General features: G+C 50.5%; 2 protein-coding genes and 1 non-coding gene across 3 annotated transcripts in view; 2 read left to right on the top strand and 1 right to left on the bottom strand.

Annotated features, from left to right (window-relative positions):
- L2HGDH (L-2-hydroxyglutarate dehydrogenase) overlaps positions 1-14,426 on the bottom strand; it is a 40,278-nt gene extending 25,852 nt beyond the window's left edge. Inside the window, exons 1-4 of the mRNA XM_060261400.1 lie at positions 14,348-14,426; positions 10,285-10,455; positions 5,983-6,134; positions 3,733-3,864 (exon numbers count right to left, since the gene is read on the bottom strand). Coding sequence (XP_060117383.1) covers positions 3,733-3,864; positions 5,983-6,134; positions 10,285-10,455; positions 14,348-14,426 — 534 coding nt within the window. The remainder of the gene's footprint in view (positions 1-3,732; positions 3,865-5,982; positions 6,135-10,284; positions 10,456-14,347) is intronic.
- TRNAV-GAC (transfer RNA valine (anticodon GAC)) lies at positions 8,624-8,690 on the top strand. The gene has a single exon. It is a non-coding gene; the product is annotated as a tRNA-Val (tRNA).
- DMAC2L (distal membrane arm assembly component 2 like) lies at positions 14,419-21,501 on the top strand. Its single transcript, XM_060261157.1, has 5 exons — positions 14,419-14,511; positions 15,959-16,132; positions 17,208-17,416; positions 18,765-18,936; positions 21,323-21,501. The coding sequence occupies exons 2-5, from the start codon at positions 16,026-16,028 to the stop codon at positions 21,435-21,437; spliced, it is 603 nt and encodes a 200-aa protein (XP_060117140.1). The 5' UTR covers positions 14,419-14,511; positions 15,959-16,025; the 3' UTR covers positions 21,438-21,501.
- The last annotated feature ends 4,266 nt before the right edge of the window (positions 21,502-25,767 follow it).

Genomic DNA, 25,767 nt, shown 5'->3' with positions numbered 1-25,767 from the left:
AAAGATTTTTTTAAAAACTTAAAACATTAGCACTCTTGTAATATTTTGTTTATTTAACAGTCCCTGATAACTGACACCACTTGTTCTGAATTATGGCATCAAAAACTGGAGATAATGTCTGCGCCGTAGCAATCTTGAGTATGCTGTTCAGGTGTTCTTCATGTGTGTATCTGTAAACTACAAACCTACTTTTCATTTGCTTGCGGGCCTGGCAGGACCCCTCTGGGGGGCCTGATCTGCCCCCTGAGCCACATGTTTGACTCCTCCACTTGCACCTGCTAGAATGGCCTTGGGTCAGCCATCGCTCTCACGGGAATTGTCCTTGAAAAGGGCAGCTGCTGTGAGAGCCCTCTCAGCCCCACCCACCTCACAGGGTGTCTGTTGTGGGGGGAGAAGATATAGGAGACTGTAAGTCACTGTGAGTCTCTGATTTGACAATTCCTCTCCTGCTGCTTTTTCCTTTTCCCATTTTATCCTCACAATAACCTTGAGAGGTAGCAGAACAATGTTTGAGTCCAGTGGCACTTTTTAAGAGTGGCAAAGTTTTGCCCTGACCTGGATGAAAATGGAAATTGCGAAGGAAACCGCCATCAGAAAAAGTAAACATAGCACTAGCACTTTTAAAAATTAATTAATTTAATTTTAAAGCTTAACCAGATTTTAATTAAATGCTGATAATGTTTAATGTAGTTTTATTTATTTGTATAATTTACCTCTGAACCATATTGTTAGCCGCCCTGAGCCTGCTCCGGCGGGGAGGGCGGGATACAAATAAAATTTGTTGTTGTTGTTGTTGATAGCCCAGGCAAGCTTGATCTCAAATCTCAGAAACCAAGCAGAGCTGAAAGAGACCACCTTGGAATACCAGGGCTGGGATGCTGAAGCAGGTGATACAAACCACTTATCTGAAAAACATCCTGGCCCCATTAGCGGTTGCCAGAAGTCACCATGACTTCCAGGTATGCAAGAACACTCATACACAAAAATACTTAAAAAAAAAAAAAGACTAACGAAGTTTTATTCTGGGCATAAGCTTTTGTGTGCGTGCGCACTTTTTCAGATACAGAGGGCCAGTTTGGTGTGGTTAAGTGTGTTTGATTCCCCACTCCTCCACTTGCAGCTGCTGGAATGGCCTTGGGTCAGCCAGAGCTCTCTTATCTGGGAGAACCAGGTTTGATTCCCCACTCCTCCACTTGCACCTGCTGGAATGGCCTTGGGTCAGCCATAGCTCTCTTATCTGGGAGAACTGGGTTTGATTCTCCACTCCTCCACTTGCAGCTGCTGGAATGGCCTTGGGTCAGCCAGAGCTCTCTTATCTGGGAGAACCGGGTTGGATTCCCCCCTCCTCCACTTGCAGCTGCTGGAATGGCCTTGGGTCAGCCAGAGCTCTCTTATCTGGGAGAACCAGGTTTGATTCCCCACTCCTCCACTTGCACCTGCTGGAATGGCCTTGGGTCAGCCATAGCTCTCTTATCTGGGAGAACCAGGTTTGATTCCCACTTCTCCACTTGCTGCTCCTGGAATGGCCTTGGGTCAGCCATAGCTCTCTTAACTGGGAGAACCAGGTTTGATTCCCCCCTCCTCCACTTGCAGCTGCTGGAATGGCCTTGGGTCAGCCATAGCTCTCTTATCTGGGAGAACCGGGTTGGATTCCCCCCTCCTCCACTTGCACCTGCTGGAATGGCCTTGGGTCAGCCAGAGCTCTCTTATCTGGGAGAACCGGGTTGGATTCCCCCCTCCTCCACTTGCACCTGCTGGAATGGCCTTGGGTCAGCCAGAGCTCTCTTATCTGGGAGAACTGGGTTTGATTCCCCCCTCCTCCACTTGCACCTGCTGGAATGGCCTTGGGTCAGCCAGAGCTCTCTTATCTGGGAGAACCGGGTTGGATTCCCCACTCCTCCACTTGCACCTGCTGGAATGGCCTTGGGTCAGCCAGAGCTCTCTTATCTGGGAGAACCGGGTTTGATTCCCCACTCCTCCACTTGCACCTGCTGGAATGGCCTTGGGTCAGCCAGAGTTCTCTTATCTGGGAGAACCGGGTTGGATTCCCCACTCCTCCACTTGCACCTGCTGGAATGGCCTTGGGTCAGCCAGAGTTCTCTTATCTGGGAGAACCGGGTTGGATTCCCCACTCCTCCACTTGCAGCTGCTGGAATGGCCTTGGGTCAGCCAGAGCTCTCTTATCTGGGAGAAGCGGGTTTGATTCCCCACTCCTCCACTTGCAGCTGCTGGAATGGCCTTGGGTCAGCCAGAGCTCTCTTATCTGGGAGAACCGGGTTGGATTCCCCACTCCTCCACTTGCACCTGCTGGAATGGCCTTGGGTCAGCCAGAGCTCTCTTATCTGGGAGAACCGGGTTGGATTCCCCACTCCTCCACTTGCAGCTGCTGGAATGGCCTTGGGTCAGCCAGAGTTCTCTTATCTGGGAGAACCGGGTTGGATTCCCCACTCCTCCACTTGCACCTGCTGGAATGGCCTTGGGTCAGCCAGAGTTCTCTTATCTGGGAGAACCGGGTTGGATTCCCCACTCCTCCACTTGCAGCTGCTGGAATGGCCTTGGGTCAGCCAGAGCTCTCTTATCTGGGAGAAGCGGGTTTGATTCCCCACTCCTCCACTTGCAGCTGCTGGAATGGCCTTGGGTGAGCCAGAGTTCTCTTATCTGGGAGAACCGGGTTGGATTCCCCACTCCTCCACTTGCACCTGCTGGAATGGCCTTGGGTCAGCCAGAGCTCTCTTATCTGGGAGAACCGGGTTGGATTCCCCACTCCTCCACTTGCAGCTGCTGGAATGGCCTTGTGTCAGCCATAGTTCTCTTATCTGGGAGAACCGGGTTGGATTCCCCACTCCTCCACTTGCAGCTGCTGGAATGGCCTTGGGTCAGCCAGAGCTCTCTTATCTGGGAGAACCGGGTTGGATTCCCCACTTCTCCACTTGCACCTGCTGGAATGGCCTTGGGTCAGCCATAGCTCTCTCATCTGGGAGAACGGGTTTGATTCCCCACTCCTCCACTTGCAGCTGCTGGAATGGCCTTGGGTCAGCCATAGCTCTGGCAGAGATTGTCCTTGAAAGGGCAGCTGCTGTGAGAGCCCTCTCAGCCCCACCTACCTCACAGGGTGTCTGTTGTGGGGGGAGAAGACAGAGGAGACTGTAAGCCACTCTGAGTCTCTGATTCAGAGAGAAAGGCAGGGTATCAATCTGCAATTCTTCTTCTTTATTCTGGGGATATGTGGATGCACACTTCTTCAGATACATTCAGAAGTGTGAATCAATCAAAATGACTTGGATACTAGCACCACATTGTTTTTACTGTTCCAATCTGTTTAATTGTTGGGCTTGTCGATTTGACGTTTTATTGTAATTTATTGCTCTGTTGTAATTTATTGTTCTATTGTTGTGAGCCGCCCTGAGCTTGCTTCGGCAGGGAGGGCGGGATATAAATCTAATAACTCTAAATCTGCGCGCACGTGCTCATGAAAGCTCATTCCCAGAACAAAACTTGGCTGGCCTTAAAGGCGCCTGACTGGACTCCGACTTAGTTCTGCTGCTCCAGACCAACACAGCTGCCCACGAGAATCTGTCTCGTGAGGAAGGCGAGGCTAGAGACTGGCTGGCCCGGAGACCTCCATGGCAAAGTAAGAACTGAACTGAGGTCTGCTGAATTCCGGCATTCTGACACTCTTAAGCACCACATCCCACCAACTCTGTCTCCCAGAAGAGTAAGAACGTTGCTTACCCGGCAGTAGGGCTCCTTTGCTTGTATCTCTTTGGCAGTGATGAGTTTCAACCCCGGGACGTTATTCTGTAGCCCTCTCTTGTATAACGCTTTGAGCCTCGAAATTTCTTCATGCTCAACCGCAACGATGAGCTACAGAAGACACAAGATAAGCAATAAACTACAGAAGGCACAAGACACAACAACGAGCTACAGAAGATACAAGATAAGCAAGGCTTACCACACAGTAAGGACGTTTTAGAGCTTTTTAGAACTTTAGCGCACACATGATAACGTTCAGGAAGACAGGACAACACGAACACCATTTCTGCTGGCAGTTGAAAGCTAAGGGTGGCGTAGTTGAAAAGGCTCGACCGAGGCTAAAGGCTCTGGGCTTTGGCAACCTGAGTTCCCGAGAAGCAGCAAAATGAACTGAAGCCGAAAGAGGCCTCTGTAGATTTTCCAGAAGGGAAATATTCAAGCAACGCTGCCTCATGATAGTCATGCAAAAACTTCAGTTCATCATGAGCTCCATCTGTAACTCCTTACGAGGACTGCTTTAAGTGCAATGCTGATTCTCGCAATACAGGAACTCGTGGGCATTCAATGAAACTGCTGAGCAGTTGGGTTAGAACAGATAAAAGGAAGTACTTCTTCACCCAAAGAGTGATTAACACGTGGAATTCACTGCCACAGGAGGTGGTGGCAGCTACAAGCATAGCCAGCTTTAAGAGGGGATTGGATAAGCAAATGGAGCAGAGGTCCATCAGTGGCTACTAGCTACAGTGTATTGTTGGAACTCTCTGTCTGAGGCAGTGATGCTCTGTATTCTTGATGCTTCAGGGAGAGCAAAGTGGAAGGGCTTCTAGCCCCACTTGTGAACCTCCTGATGGCACTTGGGGTTTTTTGTTTTTGGTCAATGTGTGACACAGAGTTTTGGAATGGAAAGCCATTGGCCTAATCCAACATAGCTTCTCTTATGTTCTTATGTACCTGCTCTGCATCAGAAGCAAACTAGTTCAGACAAGGTAAGACTATCAGAGCCCTGCTGGATCAGACCAGTGAGGGTCCATCTAGTCCAGCCTCCTGTCTCACACAGTGGCCAACCAGTTCCTCTTGAGGGCCAATCACAGGGCACAGAGGCCAAGACCATCCCGTGATAAGAACATCAGAAAAGCCCTGCTGGACCAGGCCAGTGAGGGTCCATCTAGACCTGCCTCTTCTCACACAGCGGCCAAGGTTTTCCCCTGATGCAGCCTCTCAGCACTGGGATTCAGAGGCTGGGATCTCTGAAGGTGGAAGGTATGGAAGTGCAAAAGCTGATGTGTGAAGTTCTTTGTCCTGCTGGGATCCCATTTAGATCTACTATAACAGAAGAGCCATCAACTAAAAAGTACTTGAAGATGATCATCATTAAGTCCTTGAAGGGCTGTCCTACAGAGGATGGAATTGTTTTTTGGGGCCCCAGGAGGTAGGACCAGAACCAGTGGGTTGAAATTAAATCGAGAGAGTTTCTGGCTCCACATTAGGAAGAACTTCCTGACGGTTAGAGGGGTTCCTCAGTGGAACAAGCTTCCTTGGGAGGTGGTGGGCTCTCCTTCCTTGGAGGTTTTTAAAGAGAAGAAGAAGATATTGGATTTATATCCCGCCCTCCACTCCGAAGAGTCTCAGAGCGGCTCACAATCTCCTTTCCCTTCCTCCCCCACAACAGACCCCCTGTGAGGTGGGTGGGGCTGAGAAGGCTCTCCCAGCAGCTGCCCTTTCAAGGACAGAGTCTCAGAGCGGCTCACAATCTCCTTTCCCTTCCTCCCCCACAACAGACACCCTGTGAGGTGGGTGGGGCTGAGAAGGCTCTCCCAGCAGCTGCCCTTTCAAGGACAGAGTCTCAGAGCGGCTCACAATCTCCTTTCCCTTCCTCCCCCACAACAGACACCCTGTGAGGTGGGTGGTGCTGGAGAGGGCTCTCACAGCAGCTGCCCTTTCAAGGACAACCTCTGCCAGAGCTATGGCTGACCCAAGGCCATTCCAGCAGGTGCAAGTGGAGGAGTGGGGAATCAATCCCGGTTCTCCCAGATAAAAGAGTCCGCACACTTAACCACTACACCAAACCGGCTAGATGGTCATCTGACAGCAAAGAAGATCCTATGAATTTAGGGGGAGGGGTTTGTGGGTTTCCTGCATTGTGAAGGGGGTTGGACTAGATGACCCTGGAGGTCCCTTCCAACTCTGTGATTCTAGGATTCCAAGCAAAAGGGGAAGCACCTACTGTACCTTGCCGCACTGCTTGTACGGGATTCCCTTGCTGTCACAGTATTTGTAGCAAAGAGCAGCGCCTTCCACACACAGCTTTGCCTTCAAGGATCCCGGTGTGTAATAAATTCCACTGTGAATGACCCCGCTGTTGTGTCCGCTTTGATGACAAGCTAAACAGGAGACGCATTTGAAACAGTCAGACATCAGACTAGCTCGTATGTTTTAACCCCACCCTTCCTCCAAGGAGATCATCAGGGGACATAACATGGTTCTTCCTCCCCAAGTTTATCCCCTCAACCACTCTATGAAGTAAGCTGAGAGAGAAAGAGACACAAAGAATATCAGAGAAGCCATGTTGGATCAGGCCAGTCCAACACTCTGTGTCATACAGTGGCCAAGGAAACCAGGTGCCATCAGGAAGTCCACCAGTGGGGCCAAGACACTAGAAGCCCTCCCACTGTGCCACCCCAAGGACCGAGAATACAGAGCATCTCTGCCCCAGACATAAGAACATAAGAGAAGCCATGTTGGATCAGACCAATCCAACACTCTTTGTCATACAGTGGCCAAAGAAACCAAGTGCCATCAGGAGGTCCACCAGTGGGGCCAGGATACTAGAAACCATCCCACTATGCCCCCCAAGCACCAGGAATATAGAGCATCCCTGCCCCAGACATAAGAACATAAGAGAAGCCATGTTGGATCAGACCAGTCCAACACTCTTTGTCATACAGTGGCCAAAGAAACCAAGTGCCATCAGGAGGTCCACCAGTGGGGCCAGGATACTAGAAACCATCCCACTCTGCCCCCCAAGCACCAGGAATACAGAGCATCCCTGCCCCAGACATAAGAACATAAGAGAAGCCATGTTGGATCAGGCCAATGGCCCATCCAGTCCAACATTCTGTGTCACACAGTGGCCAACAAAATCCAGATGCCATCAGGAGGTCCACCAGCGGGGCCAGGGCACTAGAAGCCCTCCCACTGTGTCCCCCCAAAGCACCAAGAATATAGAGCATCACTGGCCCACACAGAGAGTTCCAACAATATGCTGTGGCTAATAGCCGCTGATGGACCTCTGCTCCATATGCTTCTCCATTCACCTCTTGAAGCTGGCTACGCTTGTAGCTGCCACCACCTCCTGTGGCAGTGAATTCCACGTGTTAATCACCCTTTGGGTGAAGAAACACTTCCATTTATCCATTCTAACCCAACTGCTCAGCAATTTCATTGAATGCCCACGAGTTCTTGTATTGTGAGAAAGGGAGAAAAGAACTTCTTTCTCTACCTTCTCTATCCCATGCATAATCTTGTAAACAAAGCATGTGACTGCCCCAGGGTTACCTTGCAAGCTCCCCAGCAGTGCACAGATTCGAACCCAATCTCCCCTCCCCCCCAATCTGTCCTTACCCACCAATCACTACACTGCCCTGGGTCTGACTGCTGCAGACACAGTAAGAAGCTTAGGCTCAACTTTGTTCTTTTGGTACTCAGACAAATTACTTGTTCTGCTTTAACGGCCTGGCTGTTGATGAGAACCCATGTCTGGATTGTATTATTTACTTATCGATTATTAAAAGATTTATACCCTGCCTTTCCTTGTGAGTTGCAGTATAACTTTGGACTGAAGATGGAGATTCATATGAAAGAATACACCATGTCTAAAAAGGTAAAAGTAGTCCCCTGTGCAAGCACCAGTCGTTTTCAACTCTGGGGTGACGTCGCATCACATTTTCACGGCAGACTTTTAAACAGGGTGGTTTGCCATTGCCTTCCCTAGTCATCTACATCCATGTCTACATGTCTAGTGAGCCACTAATGTGCTCTTTCCAATGCCATTCACACAGCCAGATGGTAAAGGCTGGACATGAAGGCAGGAAAAGGGAACCAGGTACAACCAGCCAGAAACGAAGAGCACACAGGGAGGCCCTCTTGACTGTCCCGTTGACTGCAAATTGAGAGCCAGTTTGGTGTAGTGGTTAAGTGTGCGGACTCTTATCTGGGAGAACTGGGTTTGATTCCCCACTCCTCCACTTGCACCTGCTGGAATGGCCTTGGGTCAGCCATAGCTCTCTTATCTGGGAGAACCGGGTTTGATTCCCCACTCCTTCACTTGCACCTGCTGGAATGGCCTTGGGTCAGCCATAGCTCTCTTATCTGGGAGAACCGGGTTTGATTCCCCACTCCTTCACTTGCACCTGCTGGAATGGCCTTGGGTCAGCCATAGCTCTCACGGGAGTTGTCCTTGAAAGGGCAGCTTCTGTGAGAGCCCTCTCAGCCCCACCCACCTCACAGGATGACTGTTGTGGGAAGAGAAAATATAGGAGATTGTAAGCCGCTCTGAGTCTCTGATTCAGAGAGAAGGGCAGGGTATAAATCTGCAATTCTTCTTCTCATCGGGTATTTACAAGAGGGCCTTTTCAGTGGCAGCCCCTATGATTATGGACCAGCCTTCCCAGGGATGTGCACCTGCTGCTCTCACTTTTGATCTTTAGGGGGCAGCTGAAGACAGCTTTAACACCATTTGGTTAGTTGATGAGTTCTTCTGCCTACCAACAGTTTTAAATTACTGATTGTAACTAGTGGTTTGTATGTATTTTACTATTTATATTGTAAACTGCCTTGAGTTCCCATAAAATAATATGAATAGGGGAGGGACGGTGGCTCAGTGGTAGAGCATCTGCTTGACAAGCAGGAGATCCCAGGTTCGATCCCCGGCATCTCCAACTAAAAGGGGTCCAGGCAAATAGGTGTGGAAAACCTCCGCTTGAGACCCTGGAGAGCCGCTGCCAGTCTGAGTAGACAAGACTGACTTTGATAGACCCTGGGTCTGATTCAGTAGACGGCAGCTTCAAGGATGAAAAAAGGGGAGAGAAGGTGATTCAGTGGTAGAGCATCTGCCTGGTAAGCAGAAGGTCCCAGGTTCAATCCAGCATCTCCAACTAAAAAGGGTCCAGGCAAGCAGGTGTGAAAAACCTCAGCTGGGGACCCTAGAGAGCCGCTGCCAGTCTGAGTAGACAATACTGACCTTGATGGACCGAGGGTCTGGTTCAATATAAGGCAGCTTCATATGTTTATGTTCAAGACTGAAAGGTGTCCAATAATGCTTTAAATAAATAAATAGAGCAGAGAAAGAACATAGGAGAAGAAGATACTGAATTTATATCCCGCCCTATATTCTGAATCTCAGAGTGGTCACAATCTACTTTACCTCCCCCCCCCCCGCACACATACACACAACAGACACCCTGTGAGGCAGGTGGGGCTGAGAGAGGTCTCACAGAAGCTGCCCTTTCAAAGACAACTCCTAAGGCTGACCCAAGGCCATTCCAGCAGCTGAAAGTAGAGGAGTGGAGAATCAAACCTGGTTCTCTTGGATAAGAGTCCGCACACTCAACCACTACACCAAACTGGCTCTCAGACCAACAGAATTATACCCAATTCCTCCTCCTTTTCCAGGACTCCGAAAACGAGGGAGGGGTGCCTCAGAATCAGCTCCCGGGCCGATGCCAGCCCCACAACTCCTAAGGCTGACCCAAGGCCATTCCAGCAGCTGAAAGTAGAGGAGTGGAGAATCAAACCTGGTTCTCTTGGATAAGAGTCCGCACACTCAACCACTACACCAAACTGGCTCTCAGACCAACAGAATTATACCCAATTCCTCCTCCTTTTCCAGGACTCCGAAAACGAGGGAGGGGTGCCTCAGAATCAGCTCCCGGGCCGATGCCAGCCCCACAACTCCTAAGGCTGACCCAAGGCCATTCCAGCAGCTGAAAGTAGAGTGGAGAATCAAACCTGGTTCTCTCGGATTAGAGTCCGCACACTCAACCACTACACCAAACTGGCTCTCAGACCAATGGCCCATCTAGTCCAACACTTTGTCACACGGTGGCCCAAGAACCCAGGTGCCATTAGGAGGTCCAGGACACTAGAAGCCCTCCCACTGTTGCCACCTCGGCACCAAGAATACAAAGCATCACAGCCCCAGACAGAGAGTTCCAACAATACGCCGTGGCTAATAGCCACTGATGGACCTCCGTTGATCCAATCGCCTCTTGAAGCTGTCTATGCTCGTAGCTGCTACCGCCTCCTGTGGCAGTGAAAGGTTAGAGCAGAGGATGGTGTGTTTGCCAACCATGGTATGGCATGATTTCGAAGTCAGTCAAACATCTGATGTTCATGTCTTGCGGCTCTCAAACACCTGGCATTTACTCTATGTGGCTCTTACATTAAACAAGTTTGGCCACCCCTGGCCTATACAAACCATGGTTTGGTGTGATCCGAGTTAATTCAGACATGGAAACAGATACAGTTTCATACCCAATTCCTCCTCCTTTTCCAGGACTCCGAAAACGAGGGAGGGGTGCCTCAGAATCAGCTCCCGGGCCGACGCCAGCCCCACAATTCCACCGCCAATCACAGCTACGTCCAAGGTGCTACGGAAAAAGTGTTTGAAAAGAACGTTCCCAAGCCATGCGCTCCGCCTTTTATCTAGGGCTTATTTCAGCAACTGGCGATTCAAAAGGTCTGAATTATTTACACTCTCCTGTTATTATTTATGTATTATTTATACAAGTTCTACTCAAGGAATAAATAAGGGTACACATGGAGAGACTTGAAAATAAAAATGCAAATAATTAAAGAATAAAATGAAAGCCAAAAATCTATCGTCACACTGATAAAACTATTATCCCTTAAGGTGTATTCTGGGCAAAGGGGGAGATACCCCAAACCCACAAAATTCCAAAGGCCATACATCTGACTTCCCTGTTTCAAATCGTTATCCAGCCTGATGAATCCAAAATTTCTCCTGAATGATCATCTTTGGGTGGTACCAACTGCATTTTGGTGCGTTAATGTGCACCATGCGGCCCGGGGGACAATTAGGCCCCCGGAAGGCTCCTATCAGGCCCTCGAGCAACTGGCTGTCATCTGCTTCCTTCTACGTAACAGCTTGCTTTGCAAGGCTTGCTCAATCACACAGGAGCTACAGAGCAAAGCCTCCATTTTCTCCATTGCAGAGCTTGTTTTTCCAGGCTCTCTCAATCACACAACCGGTGCTAGGCTAACTAGAGACTGAGGCAGGGCTTTGGTTTAGTGCTCAAGACACAGAAATTCTCTAGGTCAGGTTTTCCCCAACACAGTGCCCCTGGGCACCCTGGAGCCTGCCTGAACTTCCCTTGGTGCCTGCTGAGCTTTCAGAAAGTTGGTGGGGCCACTGTAAAGCAGGCCTTGTTTCCCCTCATTCAAATGAAAGGGTTTTCCTCCCGAGGTTGAGGAGGACTGGTAAGCAACTCAGCTTTCCTTAGAGTGTAGTTCCATTCCTCCTTCAGGAACTCCCTCTTCCCAGGTGGTATGAGGAAGGAGGTATTCTGTTTGGCTCCTCCTCCAAAGGCAGTCATTGGAGGTCTGGCTCCACCTCTTGTGAGAGCCATTTTGAGGTGCTGCTCACCAGCCCCACTTAAAATTCTGACTTCTTCCACCAGGGACCTTGGAAAGCCAGCTCCAGTCAATCAACAACACTGAGCTAGATGGACCAACGTAATGACTTTCTACAAGGCAGTTTCGTAAACTACAGGTTTCATGAGAGCAGTTTTTGAACTTGAGGGCCGAGGTTCACAAGTTCAGCGCAATGAGGAACCAGAGTCCCATGGTGGTAGAATGGACTGCACCATTTCCAATTGCAGGTGCATGCCTGCTCATGGGAAATCCCCCTGCATTGTAAAGTCTCTGCATCCAGAAAGAAGGCAAAGCAGGGGGAGGGGGGGGCAGAATCTTTCTCCCTGCAATGCTAGTTTTCTAGAATGCAGAGCTTTTTAAACAGAAGGAGGCATTTAACCATGCGCAGTCTGAAGTAGTCCCATCCATTTTACCTTCTCATCATTCATCTCACATGTTCAGTGCTCGATACCTGAATTGCACACATTCAAAGGACTTGGGGGTGAGGTGGCTGCGGCCTAAGAGTTCCCAGTTCGAATCTCAGCCCTGCTATGATCTTATGGGGTGAGATCTGAGGGTATGAGTCCCAGCCCACTTTAGAGGGCTGCTGTTAAGGGGTGGGGTGAACAAATAACATAGTCCTTTGAACCCTAAAAGTGTTACATAAAACTTTTATGGAGGTGCGTGGCTGGACTGAGGGAGACACTTGTGCGCTCCACGGACTCTGCCCAGTCACACCAACGGTGTGACAAGCTGACATTCAACAGGTGCAGCTCTTCCTACCAGCAAATAGCCCACGTTGCACAGCTGGCTGCAAACAGCAGCTGCTCATGGCTCTGATAGGGTTGCCAGCCTCCAGGTGGGGGCTGGAGATCTGGGATTATAGAGGTAGGATCTCCAGGCAACCGGGATCGGTCCTCCTGAAGGTGACGGCTTTGGAGAGTGGACTCCATGGGATTATACCCTGTTGAAGTCCCCCCCCCCCTCCTCAAACCGTATCCTCCCCAAATCTCCAGGAATTTCCCAACCTAGAGTTGGCAACCACCTGCCACTGGGACAGGTTGCAACCAGCCTTCCCTCTCAGGTGAGTTAATGTGAGCTAGCTCAGCTTGTTGGCCTCCAGCTCACACATATTTTCTTAGCTGAGGGAAAATAGCCCCAGAGCAGGCTAGCTGATGCAGTAGCTCACAACTTGAATGCCTGTCCTTCACAAAGGAGAACCTTTTGCTCACAAGCCTCCATAAGCTCCATGATTAACTGGTTTGATTGATTTTATGTGTATTTCTTGTACATCGCCTAGAGCCTGCCATTGGCTGCGATAAGGTGATTATTATTGTTGTTGCTGTTGTTTTGTTGTTGTTATAATATAAATTAATATAAATATAAATTGATATTAATAAATAAAATTAATATAAATAATTAATATAATTATTAGGGTTTGTAGAATCTTTCGGGATCAAGTGCCGTGTTCCACTGGAGAAAGTTTTCCTTCCAGACGTTTCGTTCTCAGCTGCGGAGAACATCCTCAGCAGCTGAGAACGAAACGTCTGGAAGGAAAACTTTCTCCAGTAGAACACGGCACTTGAGCCCGAAAGATTCTACAAACCCTAATGATGTTACCAGCCGTGAAAACCTGAAATCTTTGATCATTAATATAATTGTTATAAATTATTATTTATTTATAGGTGCGGGCCCTGCGGAGTCTTGTTCAATTCCGTAGGGCCCGAAAGACTATTCTCTTTCAGCCGGCCTTCTCTGCAGGTGGATCCTAGCCTACTATAGACGGTCATCATAAATTACAAGAGAACATCTAGACCACAGCACCTGAGAATGTTAGACTTTAATTAATTGATGGTTTTAATTAAAATGTTTTTAATGTGGTAGCAAATATTATGAATTGTATATTGCATGATATAATGGTTTATGATTGTAACCTTGTATTTATGCCATATTTTGTGAGCCGCCCTGAGCCTGCTGTGGTGGGGAGGGCAGGATATAAATAAAATATTAGTACTATTACTAATAATTATTGTTGTTAATTATTATTATTATTCCCATAATAATCCCAATTATTATTATTTATTATTATTCCAATAATAATAATAATAATAATAATAATAATAATAATAATAATAATAATAATAATAATAATAATAATAATAATAATAATAATAATAATAATAATAATACAGGGCTCCAGGTGGCTTACGGTGTAAAGAAGAGGCACGAAAAGAGATGGTGTAAGAATACATTTCAAATAATTGAATATCACAACTGAGGACTGCTTTGTCCACAGGAATTATTATTATTATTATTACTACTACAACAACAAAACAACAACAATAATAGTCTAATAATAATAATAATAATAATAATATACAGGGCTCCTGGTGGCTTATGGTGTAAAGAAGAGGCATGGAAAGAGGTGGCATAAAAATACATTTCAAAAAACTGAATATCACAACTAAAAACTGCTTTGTCCACAGGAATAATAATAATAATAATAATAATAATAATAATAATAATAATAATAATAATAATAATAATTCCAACAACAACAAAACACCATCACCACCACCAACAATAATAATATTTCCTGTGGGCAAAGCAGTCCTCAGTTGTGATATTCAATTTTTTGAAATGTATTTTTACGCCACCTCTTTCTGCGCCTCTTCTTTACACCGTAAGCCGCCTGGAGCCCTGTAAGGCGGCTCACAAAAGGTGTGCAGCAAATAAAACCAGCAGGCTCGGCGGGGGGGGGGGGGGTTCTCGAAGGCCCAGGCGCCCCGCCCCCGTTGGACTTCTGCCTGCCTGCCTGGCGGGCCTCGGGAAGGCCGCACCGCCCGAGGAGGAGCCTGCAGCAGGCCGCCCTTCCCTTCCCTCCGTCCTTCGGCCCGCTGAGGGGACGTTGCGGCGGCTCCCCTCCGCTCCCCTCACCTCCGACTGGCGCTGCTGCTGCTGCTGCTGCTGCTGAGGCGCCTCGTGAGGGCCCCGCCGCCGTCCCGCGCCAAGAGCGGCCCCATGTCGAGCTGCGCCACCGCCGGCCCGCGGCTCCTCCTCCTCCCGGGCCCGGGCGGGGCCTCAGGGCGGCGGGGCTCGCAGGCGGAGGTGAGGCCTCGTCCTTTCCCTCGGGCAGGGCAGCGGCCCAGGGTTGCCAAGCCCCAGGCGGGGGCGGATAGGGGGGGAGGAGGGGAATGTGGGGGGGGGGCACTCATTCCCACAGGGGGTGATGCAGAATCGATGCATGGTTACTCGGGGCTGGGGGGGGGCCCTGTTTTTTGAGGTAGAAGCACCAGATTTTCAGCATAACATCCGGTGCCTCTCCCCAAAATAGCCGCCAAGTTTCAAAAGGGTTGGACCAGGGGGTCCAATTCCATGAGCCCCCAAAGAAGGTGCCCCTAGCCTTCATTATTTGGGCAGTCCCTTTGGAGTTCAATTGTGCTCGTCACAACTTTGCTCCTGGCTCCGCCCCCAAAGTCCCCAGAGATTTCTTGAATTGGACTTGGCAACTCCAAAAGAAGGTGCCCCAATCCTTCATTATTTCCAATGCAGGGAAGGTATTTAAAAGGTGTGCAGTCCCTTTCAAGGTGACGGCCAGAACTCCCTTTGGAGTTCAGTACTGCTTGTCACCCCTTTGCTCCTGGCTCCACCCCCAAAGTTCCCCAAAGATTTCTTGAATTGGACTTGGCAACTCCAAAAGAAGGTGCCCCTATCCTTCATTATTTCCAATGGAGGGAAGGCATTTAAAAGGTGCGCAGTCCCTTTAAATGTGACGGCCAGAACTCCCTTTGAAGTTCAGTGCTGCTTGTCACACCCTGGCTCCACCCCCAAAGTCCCCAGAGATTTCTTGAATTGGACTTGGAAACCCCAAAAGAAGGTGCCCCAATCCTTCATTATTTCCAATGGAGGGAAGGCATTTAAAAGGTGCGCAGTCCCTTTAAATGTGACGGCCAGAACTCCCTTTGGAGTTCAGTACTGCTTGTCACACCCTGGCTCCACCCCCATTTCTCCTGGCTCCACCCCCAAAGACCCCAGAGATTTCTTGAATCCGACTTGGAAACCCCAAAAGAAGGTGCCCCTATCCTTCATTATTTCCAATGGAGGGAAGGCATTTAAAAGGCATGCGGCCCCTTTCAATGTGACGGCCAGAACTCCCTTTGGAGTTCTATGATGCTTGTCACACCCTTGCTCCTGGCTCCACCCCACCAGTCCCCAGATATTTCTCCAATTGGACCTGACAACCCTAAGTGAACCCCAAGTAGGGGGCCCCGATCCTCCTAGGCTGCTATGGTGGGCAAAACCAGACTTCGTGGGCCCCAGAGGGGCCTCCCGGGAAGAAGCCACGATTCTCTCTGCTTCCCCCCCCCCCCACTCAGGACAGCGGCCTTGGCCTGCCTTGCAGGGTTGTCGTTACACAACAGGTGTGAAGCACCCTGGCTGACAGTGGAATAACCAACGCTGGGAGGTTTTGTTGCGTGGCAGTTCAGAAAAGAGTTGACTGAAGGGGGACAGGATAGAACCTGACAGTAACTGATCTGTCCGATTCCTTTTGCAGAAGCGGGGATGAAGAAGCAGGCCACTGAGTCTCCACAGCTGTAAACTGCGCCTGGTTCAGTAGCTCTATGATGCTGTTGGAACATTTGGCACGCCGGGCGTGCAGAGTTCAGAAGCTGCCCTCTTGCGATACTTCCAGGCAACTCTGGGCATGGCTGAACGCTGTTTTTAACAAGTAAGGGACAGGAAGAAATATAAATACTTTCACAAAGGATGCTAGGGACACACGCATTACCAATTTGAACTAGTTCCCATTAGGTTAACTGTCAGGACTCTCCTCCTCACCCCTCCACTCCCGCCCCCTTCCCAAGAATTGCCATTCCATCAGAGTTTCTTCTTTGGGGATTCCTTACAGTTTTGTAAGATTTCTTATTCCTGCTTTCTTTGGTTGGGGAGAGGGGGTTCGGTCGGTAAAGAGAGCCAGTTTGGTGTAGTGGTTAAGTGTGCAGACTCTTATCTGGGAGAACTGGGTTTGATTCCCCACTCCTCCACATGCAGCTGCTAGCATGGCCTTGGGTCAGCCATAGCTCTGGCAAAGGTTGTCCTTGAAAGGGCAGCTGCTGTGAGAGCCCTCTCCAGCCCTACCCGTCTGTTGTGGGGGTAGAAGATGCAGGAGATTGCAAGCCGCTCTGAGACTTTGTTCTTGAAAGGGTAGCTGCTAGGAGAGCCCTGTCCAGCCCCACCCACCTCACAGGGTGTCTGTTGTGGGGGAGGAAGGGAAAGGAGATTGTGAGCCACTCTGAGACTCTTCGGAGTGGAGGGCGGGATATAAATCCAATATCTTCATCTACCTCACAGGGTGTCTGTTGTGGGGGGGGGGGGGAAGGTAAAGGAGATTGTGAGCCGGTCTGAGACTCTTTGGAGTGGAGGACGGGATATAAATCCAATCTTTTCTTCTACCTCACAGGGTGTCTGTTGTGGGGGAGGAAGGGAAAGGAGATTGTGAGCCGCTCTGAGACTCTTTGGACTGGAGGGCGGGATATAAATCCAATATCTTCTTCTACCTCACAGGGTGTCTGTTGTGGGGGGGGGGGAAGGTAAAGGAGATTGTGAGCCGCTCTGAGACTCTTTTGAGTGGAGGGTGGGATATAAATCCAATATCTTCTTCTACCTCACAGGTGTCTGTTGTGGGGGAGGAAGGGAAAGGAGATTGTGAGCCGCTCTGAGACTCTTCAGAGTGGAGGGCGGGATATAAATCCAATATCTTCTTCTTCAAGAGGACTTAACTGCTTGGGCCTCCTTGTTGACAGGGTGGACCATGAACGGATCCAGGCCGTCGGCCCAGACAGAGCAGCCTCTGAATGGCTCCTGCGTTGTGGAGCGCACGTCCGTTACCAGGGCCTTGATAAATGGCAGCAAGACTACAACCAGCTCCCTACAGGGGCACTGGGCAGATACAAGATACAAGCCATTGACGCCACGGAATCTTGCATCATGCATATAGGATTTGATTACCTGGGTAAGTAGCGGAATCTTGACTTGAGTGTTTTGCATAAGCTGCTGTTTCCTGCTCTCTCGGAGGCGGCTGAGAGGTGACAGGAACACTATCTTCAAGAACTTGAAGGGCTGTCTTATAGAGGATGGGGTGGAATTGTTTTCTGTGGCCCCAGAAGGTAGGACCAGAACCAATGCGTTGAAATCAAGATATGAACGTATGAAGCTGCCTTATACTGAATCAGACCCTTGGTCCATCAAAGTCAGTATTGTCTTCTCAGACTGGCAGCGGCTCTCCAGGGTCTCAAGCTGAAGATTTTCATGCCTGCTTGCCTGGACCCTTTTTGGAGATGCCATGGATTGAACCTGGGACCTTCTGCTTCCCAAGCAGATGCTCTACCACTGAGCCACCGTCCGGTCCCTAACTCACAAGAGTTTCCGCCTCCACGTGAGGAAGAACTTCCTGACCGTTAGAACGATTCCTCAGTGGAACAGGCTTCCTCCTCGGGAGGTGGTAGGTTCTCCTTCTTTGGAGGTTTTTAAACAGAGGCTGGATGGCCATCTGACAGCAATGAAAATCCTGTGAATTTAGGGGGAGGTGTTTGTGAGTTTCTTGTATTGTGCAGGGGGTTGGACTGGATGTTCCTGGAGGTCCCTTCCAACTCTAGGATTCTATGTAGAATCATAGAGGTGGAAGGGACCTCCAGGGTCATCTTCTAGTCCAGGGGTGGCCAACAGTAGCTCTCCAGATGTTTTTTTTTTTGCCTACAACTCCCATCAGCCCCAACCAGCATGGCCAATGGCTGGGGTTGATGGGAGTTGTAGGCAAAAAACACATCTGGAGAGCTACTGTTGGTCACCCCTGTTCTAGTGCAACCCCCTGCACAGTGTACAGAATTCAGAAATAGCTCCCACCCCCCCACCCACCCCCCGGTGACCCCTGCTCCATGCCCAGAAGGTGTCAAAAACCCCCCCACAACCCTCCATGACCCCCGGCCAAACTGGCCTGGAAAAAAAATTGCTTCCTGACCCCAAAGCACTGAACAGCAGGGAGAGCCAGTTTGGTGTAGTGGTGAAGTGTGCGGACTCTTATCTGGGAGAACCGGGTTTGATTCCCCACTCCTCCGCTTGCACCTGCTGGAATGGCCTTGGGTCAGCCACAGCTCTGGCAGAGGTTGTCCTTGAAAGGGCAGCTGCTGTGAGAGCCCTCTCCAGCCCCACCCACCTCACAGGGTGTCTGTTGTGGGGGAGGAAGGGAAAGGAGATTGTGAGCCTTCCTGTCAGTCAGTGCACGAGTGGCAAACTGTAGCTTTCCAGGCAGGCGGGTGTGTACGAAGCCCCCTTGAAAGCAGATATTTCTGCCCCGTTTGCAGAAGGCCTGGAGCATGTTGAAGAGATCAAGTTTTGCAAGTGCGCGTACCTCCTGGATGGGTGCTTGCAGCGGCTCAGCGAGATCCAGAACTTACAGAGGAGCCTGCTGCGTCTGTGGATCGTTTCCTGCGGGAACATCACCGACCAAGGCGTTACTGCGCTGCACAAGCTCAGGTATGCACCGCCAAGCCACGCGCTACACGCACAGCGTTATTACGCCTGTGTTTCCTGACCCCAGTGCCAAATGTAGACGACGTATCCAGTTTTACAATGGGGGACTAGACAGATTCAGAGCGGCTGCTAGCCCTGGGGACTAAAGAGAACATCCATGTACAGCAGGGGTGTCAAACTCATTTGTTCTGTGGGCCAGTTCTGACATAAATAAGACTTTGGAGAGCCAGTTTGGTGTAGTGGTTAAGTGTGCGGACTCTTATCTGGGAGAGCCAGGTTTGATTCCCCACTCCTCCACTTGCAGCTGCCGGAATGGCCTTGGGTCAGCCATAGCTCTGGTAGGAGTTGTCCTTGAAAGGGCAGCTGCTGGGAGAGCCCTCTCCAGCCCCACCCACATCACAGGGTGTCTGTTGTGGGGGAGGAAGGGAAAGGAGATTGTGAGCCGGTCTGAGACTCTTCGGAGTGGAGGGCGGGATATAAATCCAATATCTTCATCTACCTCACAGGGCGTCTGTTGTGGGGGAGGAAGGGAAAGGAGACTCTGAGCCGCACTGAGACTCTGTCCTTGAAAAGGGAGCTGCTGTGAGAGCCCTCTCCAGCCCCACCCACCTCACAGGGTGTCTGTTGTGGGGGAGGAAGGTAAAGAAGATTGTAGGCCACTCTGAGATTGTCCTTGAAAGGGCAGCTTCTGGGAGAGCTCTCTCAGCCCCACCCACCTCACAGGGTGTCTGTTGTGGGGGAGGAAGGGAAAGGAGATTGTGAGCTGCCCTGAGACTCTTCGGAGTGGAGGGCGGGATATAAATCCAATATCTTCATCTACCTCACAGGGTGTCTGTTGTGGGGGAGGAAGGGAAAGGAGATTGTGAGCCGCTCTGAGACTCTTCGGAGTGGAGGGCGGGATATAAATCCAATATCTTCATCTACCTCACAGGGTGTCTGTTGTGGGGGAGGAAGGGAAAGGAGATTGTGGGCAACTCTGAGACTCTGTCCTTGAAAGGGTAGCTGCTATGAGAGCTCTCTCAGCCCCACCCACCTCACAGGGGGTCTGTTGTGGGGGAGGAAGGGAAAGGAGATTGTAGGCCGCTCTGAGACTCTGTCCTTGGAAGGGCTGCTGCTGGGAGAGCCCTCTCCAGCCCCACCCACCTCACAGGGTGTCTGTTGTGGGGGAGGAAGGGAAAGGAGATTGTGAACCGCTCTGAGACTCTTTGGAGTGGAGGGCGGGATATAAATCCAATATCTTCATCTACCTCACAGGGTGTCTGTTGTGGGGGAGGAAGGGAAAGGAGATTGTGAGCCGCTCTGAGACTCTTTGGAGTGCAGGGCGGGATATAAATCCAATATCTTCTATCTTTTTCTTCTTCTGCTTTGTCAGGCCGGGTCATGTGCGTTCCTATTTAAGATTTGGTAGCAGAGATATCAACTCTATAAAGCACTCGTTGGCCACCACGTGAGGCCCAACGAAGTCTAATTTATGTCAGATCCGACCTTCATAACAAATGAGTTTGACACCCCTGTTCTAGGCACAGAGTGGTCAAGCTGCAGTACTGCAGTCCAAACTCTCTGCTCATGACCTGAGTTCGATCCCGGCAGAAGCTGGGTTCAGGTAGCCGGCTCGAGGTTGACTCAGCTTTCCATCCTTCCGAGGTCGGTCAAATGAGTCCTCAGCTTGCTGGGGGGAAAGCGTAGATGACTGGGAAAGGCAAGGGCAAACCACCCCGTCAAAAGTCTGCTGTGAAAACGTGGTGAAAGCAACGTCACCCCAGAGTCGGAAACGACTGGTGCTTGCACAGGGGACTACCATTTTTAGAGAGCACATGCGAATATTCTCTTGGAAAATCTTTGTGTGGGAAGGAAATACCCAGCAGCCAGGAGGTGGACTGGGGCAGGTCGTAGAGGCTGTATCATTCCCAACTAGACTGGCTCCCGGTTTGTTTCCAGACACAACTCAAGATGCTGCTCGTGACCTTCAGAAAACCCTCTTTGCCTCAGGACCAACATACCTGAAGGACCTGCTACTCCCTTAGGAATTTGCCTGGTCATCAGAGTCCTCTTCAGAGGCCCCGCTTTTGGGGACTCTGAATTCTGAGATTAGGCAGGGCCTTCTCGGTCATGGCACCAAAGCTCTGGAACTCTCCCAGATTTGTCTGTGCCCTTCAGTTGCCATCATCTGCCAGTGTGCAAAGACTTTGCTTGGCACACCCTAAATGTTTAAAACGCTTTTAAAATTGCTTTAGTGACGTTGTGGGGGGCCTGATTTTAATGGTTTAAAAATGCCATTTTACCATGTATGTTTTAAATGGTTATCTGCCTAGGTGGCTCTTGTAACGGCAGAAAGGCAGGATACAAAGTGTGCACGATTCTTTTTATCTTCTCCTTTAATTCCGTACAGCAATCTGGAGTATTTGTTCCTGAGCGACCTACCTGGGATCACACAGAAGGAAACCACCGCAGAGATCCTTAGGAAATCGTTGCCATCCTTGGTGGTGGAATTAGAATTGGAATAAGCGATCGTGCCCCGTTTTGCTTCATTGTATTATTTTAAAAATAATAAATCTTCCTTGCATCGTGTTTGCCCCGAGACTAAGTTCCGGTCCTTCCACATTTGGAGATGCTGATGCTCCCAAAGAAGAGTCTGGAATGGCTCGCTTTGCTCCAGCGGCAAGAACCAACATCATCTGCAGTGATATTTGAGTAATGTTAGAGCTCTGTGAGTTATGCTGCTGAGTCCAGCTGCTAAGGAAAAGAGATACCAGCAGGCCTCGCGTTCAGCAGGAGCACAGCTCCTGAACCCTTCTGAGCGTTCCACCTCCTCCTTCCCACCTTGTCCGGTGAAGAAGAAGATATTGGATTTATATCCCGCCCTCCACTCCGAAGAGTCTTAGAGCGGCTCACAATCTCCTTTACCTTCCTCCCCCACAACAGACCCCCTGTGAGCTGGGTGGGGCTGGAGAGGGCTCTCACAGCAGCTGCCCTTTCAAGGACAGAGTCTCAGAGCGGCTCACAATCTCCTTTCCCTTCCTTCCCCACAACAGACACCCTGTGAGGTGGGTGGGGCTGGAGAGGGCTCTCACAGCAGCTGCCCTTTCAAGGACAGAGTCTTAGAGCAGCTCACAGTCTCCTTTCCCTTCCTCCCCCACAACAGACCCTCTGTGAGGTGGGTGGGGCTGGAGAGGGCTCTCACAGCAGCTGCCTTTTCAAGGACAGAGTCTTAGAGCGGCTCACAATCTCCTTTACCTTCCTCCCCCACAACAGACCCCCTGTGAGGTGGGTGGGGCTGGAGAGGGCTCTCACAGCAGCTGCCTTTTCAAGGACAGAGTCTTAGAGCGGCTCACAATCTCCTTTACCTTCCTCCCCCACAACAGACCCCCTGTGAGGTGGGTGGGGCTGGAGAGGGCTCTCACAGCAGCTGCCTTTTCAAGGACAGAGTCTTAGAGCGGCTCACAATCTCCTTTACCTTCCTCCCCCACAACAGACACCCTGTGAGGTGGGTGGGGCTGGAGAGGGCTCTCACAGCAGCTGCCCTTTCAAGGACAGAGTCTCAGAGCGGCTCACAATCTCCTTTCCCTTCCTTCCCCACAACAGACACCCTGTGAGGTGGGTGGGGCTGGAGAGGGCTCTCACAGCAGCTGCCCTTTCAAGGACAGAGTCTTAGAGCAGCTCACAGTCTCCTTTCCCTTCCTCCCCCACAACAGACCCTCTGTGAGGTGGGTGGGGCTGGAGAGGGCTCTCACAGCAGCTGCCCTTTCAAGGACAGAGTCTTAGAGCGGCTCACAATCTCCTTTCCCTTCCTCCCCCACAACAGACACCCTGTGAGGCGGGTAGGGCTGAGAGGGCTCTCCCAGAAGCTGCCCTTTCGAGGACAACCTCTGCCAGAGCTGTGGCTGACCCAAGGCCATTCCAGTAAGTGCAAGTGGAGGAGTGGGGAATCAAACCCGGTTCTCCCAGACAAGAGTCCGCACACTTCACCACTACACCAAAAGAAGACGACGACATTGGATTTATATTCTGCCCTCCACTCAGAGTCTCAGAGCTGTTCACAATCTCCTTTACCTTCCTCCCCCACAACAGACACTCTGTGAGGCGGGTGGGGCTGAGGGGCTCTCCCAGAAGCTGCCCTTTCAAGGACAACCTTTGCCAGAGCTATGGCTGACCCAAGGCCATGCTAGCAGGTGCAAGTGGAGGAGTGGGGAATCAAACCCGGCTCTCCCAGATAAGAGAGCTCTGGCTGACCCAAGGCCATTCCAGCAGCTGCAAGTGGAGTGGGGAATCAAACCCGGTTCTCCCAGATAAGAGAGCTCTGGCTGACCCAAGGCCATTCCAGCAGCTGCAAGTGGAGGAGTGGAGAATCAAACCCGGTTCTCCCAGATAAGAGAGCTATGGCTGACCCAAGGCCATTCCACCAGCTGCAAGTGGAGGAGTGGAGAATCAAACCCGGTTCTCCCAGATAAGAGAGCTATGGCTGACCCAAGGCCATTCCACCAGCTGCAAGTGGAGGAGTGGGGAATCAAACCCGGTTCTCCCAGACAAGAGTCCGCACACTTCACCACTACACCAAAAGAAGACGACGACATTGGATTTATATTCTGCCCTCCACTCAGAGTCTCAGAGCTGTTCACAATCTCCTTTACCTTCCTCCCCCACAAGAGACACTCTGTGAGGCGGGTGGGGCTGAGGGGCTCTCCCAGAAGCTGCCCTTTCAAGGACAACCTTTGCCAGAGCTATGGCTGACCCAAGGCCATGCTAGCAGGTGCAAGTGGAGGAGTGGGGAATCAAACCCGGCTCTCCCAGATAAGAGAGCTCTGGCTGACCCAAGGCCATTCCAGCAGCTGCAAGTGGAGTGGGGAATCAAACCCGGTTCTCCCAGATAAGAGAGCTCTGGCTGACCCAAGGCCATTCCAGCAGCTGCAAGTGGAGGAGTGGAGAATCAAACCCGGTTCTCCCAGATAAGAGAGCTATGGCTGACCCAAGGCCATTCCACCAGCTGCAAGTGGAGGAGTGGGGAATCAAACCCGGTTCTCCCAGATAAGAGTGCTATGGCTGACCCAAGGCCATTCCAGCAGGTGTAAGTGGAGGAGTGGGGAATCCCGGTTCTCCCAGATAAGAGTCCGCACACTTCACCATGACACCAAACTGGCTCTCTGAATAGTAGGTGCAACTGCATAACAATCCCTGGTTAAGCTCCACCACCTATTTTCCTACAGAACGACCCCTGGATACCAGCACTGGCAAGTCATACAGGATGACCCATTGCCCAGCAGTTAATGCAGAAGTAGCCTTGCCTAATGCCTTGTAGGCATTTTTGGTGTGTGACTAAAACTAATCTTATGTCATAGGGCAGGAGTGGCCAAACCACAGTTTGGGAGCCACATGTGGCTCTTTCACACATATTGAGAGGTGCTCGAAGCCCTCACCGCCCTATCAGCCAACTTGGAGAAGGCATTTGTCTCTAAATCACTTGAGGGCCGGTTTGGTGTAGTGGTTAAGTACCTGGGAGAACCGGGTTTCATTCCCCACTCCTCCACACGCAGCTGCTGATGTGATCTTGAGTCAGCCACAAGTTCTCAGGAGGCTGTTCTGCTCAAGAGCAATTCCCTCCAAAATGCAACCCCAAAATGGCTGCCATAGGGGGAGGAGCCTACTACAAAATGGCTGCCACTTGAGGCAGAGCCAACCACAAAGGTCAGGGAGTTAAGTTATGCATAACTGTAATACTTTTTGACATTTCAGGCGGGTCTCTTTAATAGGATGCCTTTTAGAAATTAGCATGACCATTTCCAAATTTTTTTTTTAATGCCCACAGCTCCTCACCTTCAGCGCCACAGTGAAGATCTTTGTGTTGCTGCTGAAGCGGTGGTTTTTTAAAAAGATTTGCAATGGCCAATCAGAAGCCCTGCTGGACAAAAAGGCCCTTTTAGCTCAGCCGCTTTTTAAAAACTGTGTGCCAAGGAAAATGTCAGCAGGTGCCACGGTGCCGATGAGCGCCACGTTGGGGATTCTTGTTCTAGGTTTGAGGTGGCCAAACTTGCTTAACATAAGAGCCACAAAGAATAAACGTCAGATGATGAAGAAGAAGATATTGGATTTATATCCCGCCCTCCACGTCGAAGAGTCTCAGAGCGGCTCACAATCTCCTTTACCTTCCCCCTCCACAACAGACACTCTGTGAGGTGGAGAGGGCTCTCACAGCAGCTGCCCTTCCAAGGACAGAGTCTCAGAGCGGCCCACAATCTCCTTTCCCTTCCTCCCCCACAACAGACACCCTGTGAGGTGGGTGGGGATGGAGAGGGCTCTCACAGCAGCTGCCCTTTCAAGGACAACCTCTGCCAGAGCTCTGGCTGACCCAAGACCATTCCAGCAGGTGCAAGTGGAGGAGTGGGGAATCAAACCCGGTTCTCCCAGATAAGAGTCTGCACACTTAACCACTACACCAAACTGGCTTGTTTGAGATGTTTGAGAGTCACAAGTCATGAACATCAGATGTTCAAGAGCTGCAGGGAAGGGAAGAGGAAGGAAGCAAATAGATTGGGGGGGGGGGGGAATAAAACAACTTTAAATGAATTCTCCAAGCCACCAGCTGGCTTGGCTTAATTGAAAGAGACAAATGCCTTTCCCAAACTGGCTGATGCAGTGGTGGGAGTTTCAAGGGGGAGGGATGGGGGGAAGGACGGTGGCTCAGTGGTAAAGCATCTGCTTGGTAAGCAGAAGGTCCCAGGTTCAATCCCCGGGAATCTCCAACTAAAAAGGGTCCAGGCAAGTAGGTGTGAAAAACCTCAGCTGAGCCCCTGGAGAGCCGCTGCCAGTCTGAGTAGACAAGACTGACTTTGATGGACCAAA

The sequence above is a fragment of the Heteronotia binoei genome, chromosome 21 (genome assembly GCF_032191835.1).
Source record: "Heteronotia binoei isolate CCM8104 ecotype False Entrance Well chromosome 21, APGP_CSIRO_Hbin_v1, whole genome shotgun sequence".
NCBI classification, from domain to species: Eukaryota; Metazoa; Chordata; class Lepidosauria; order Squamata; family Gekkonidae; genus Heteronotia; species Heteronotia binoei.
This window is presented reverse-complemented; position numbering and strand designations above follow the sequence as displayed.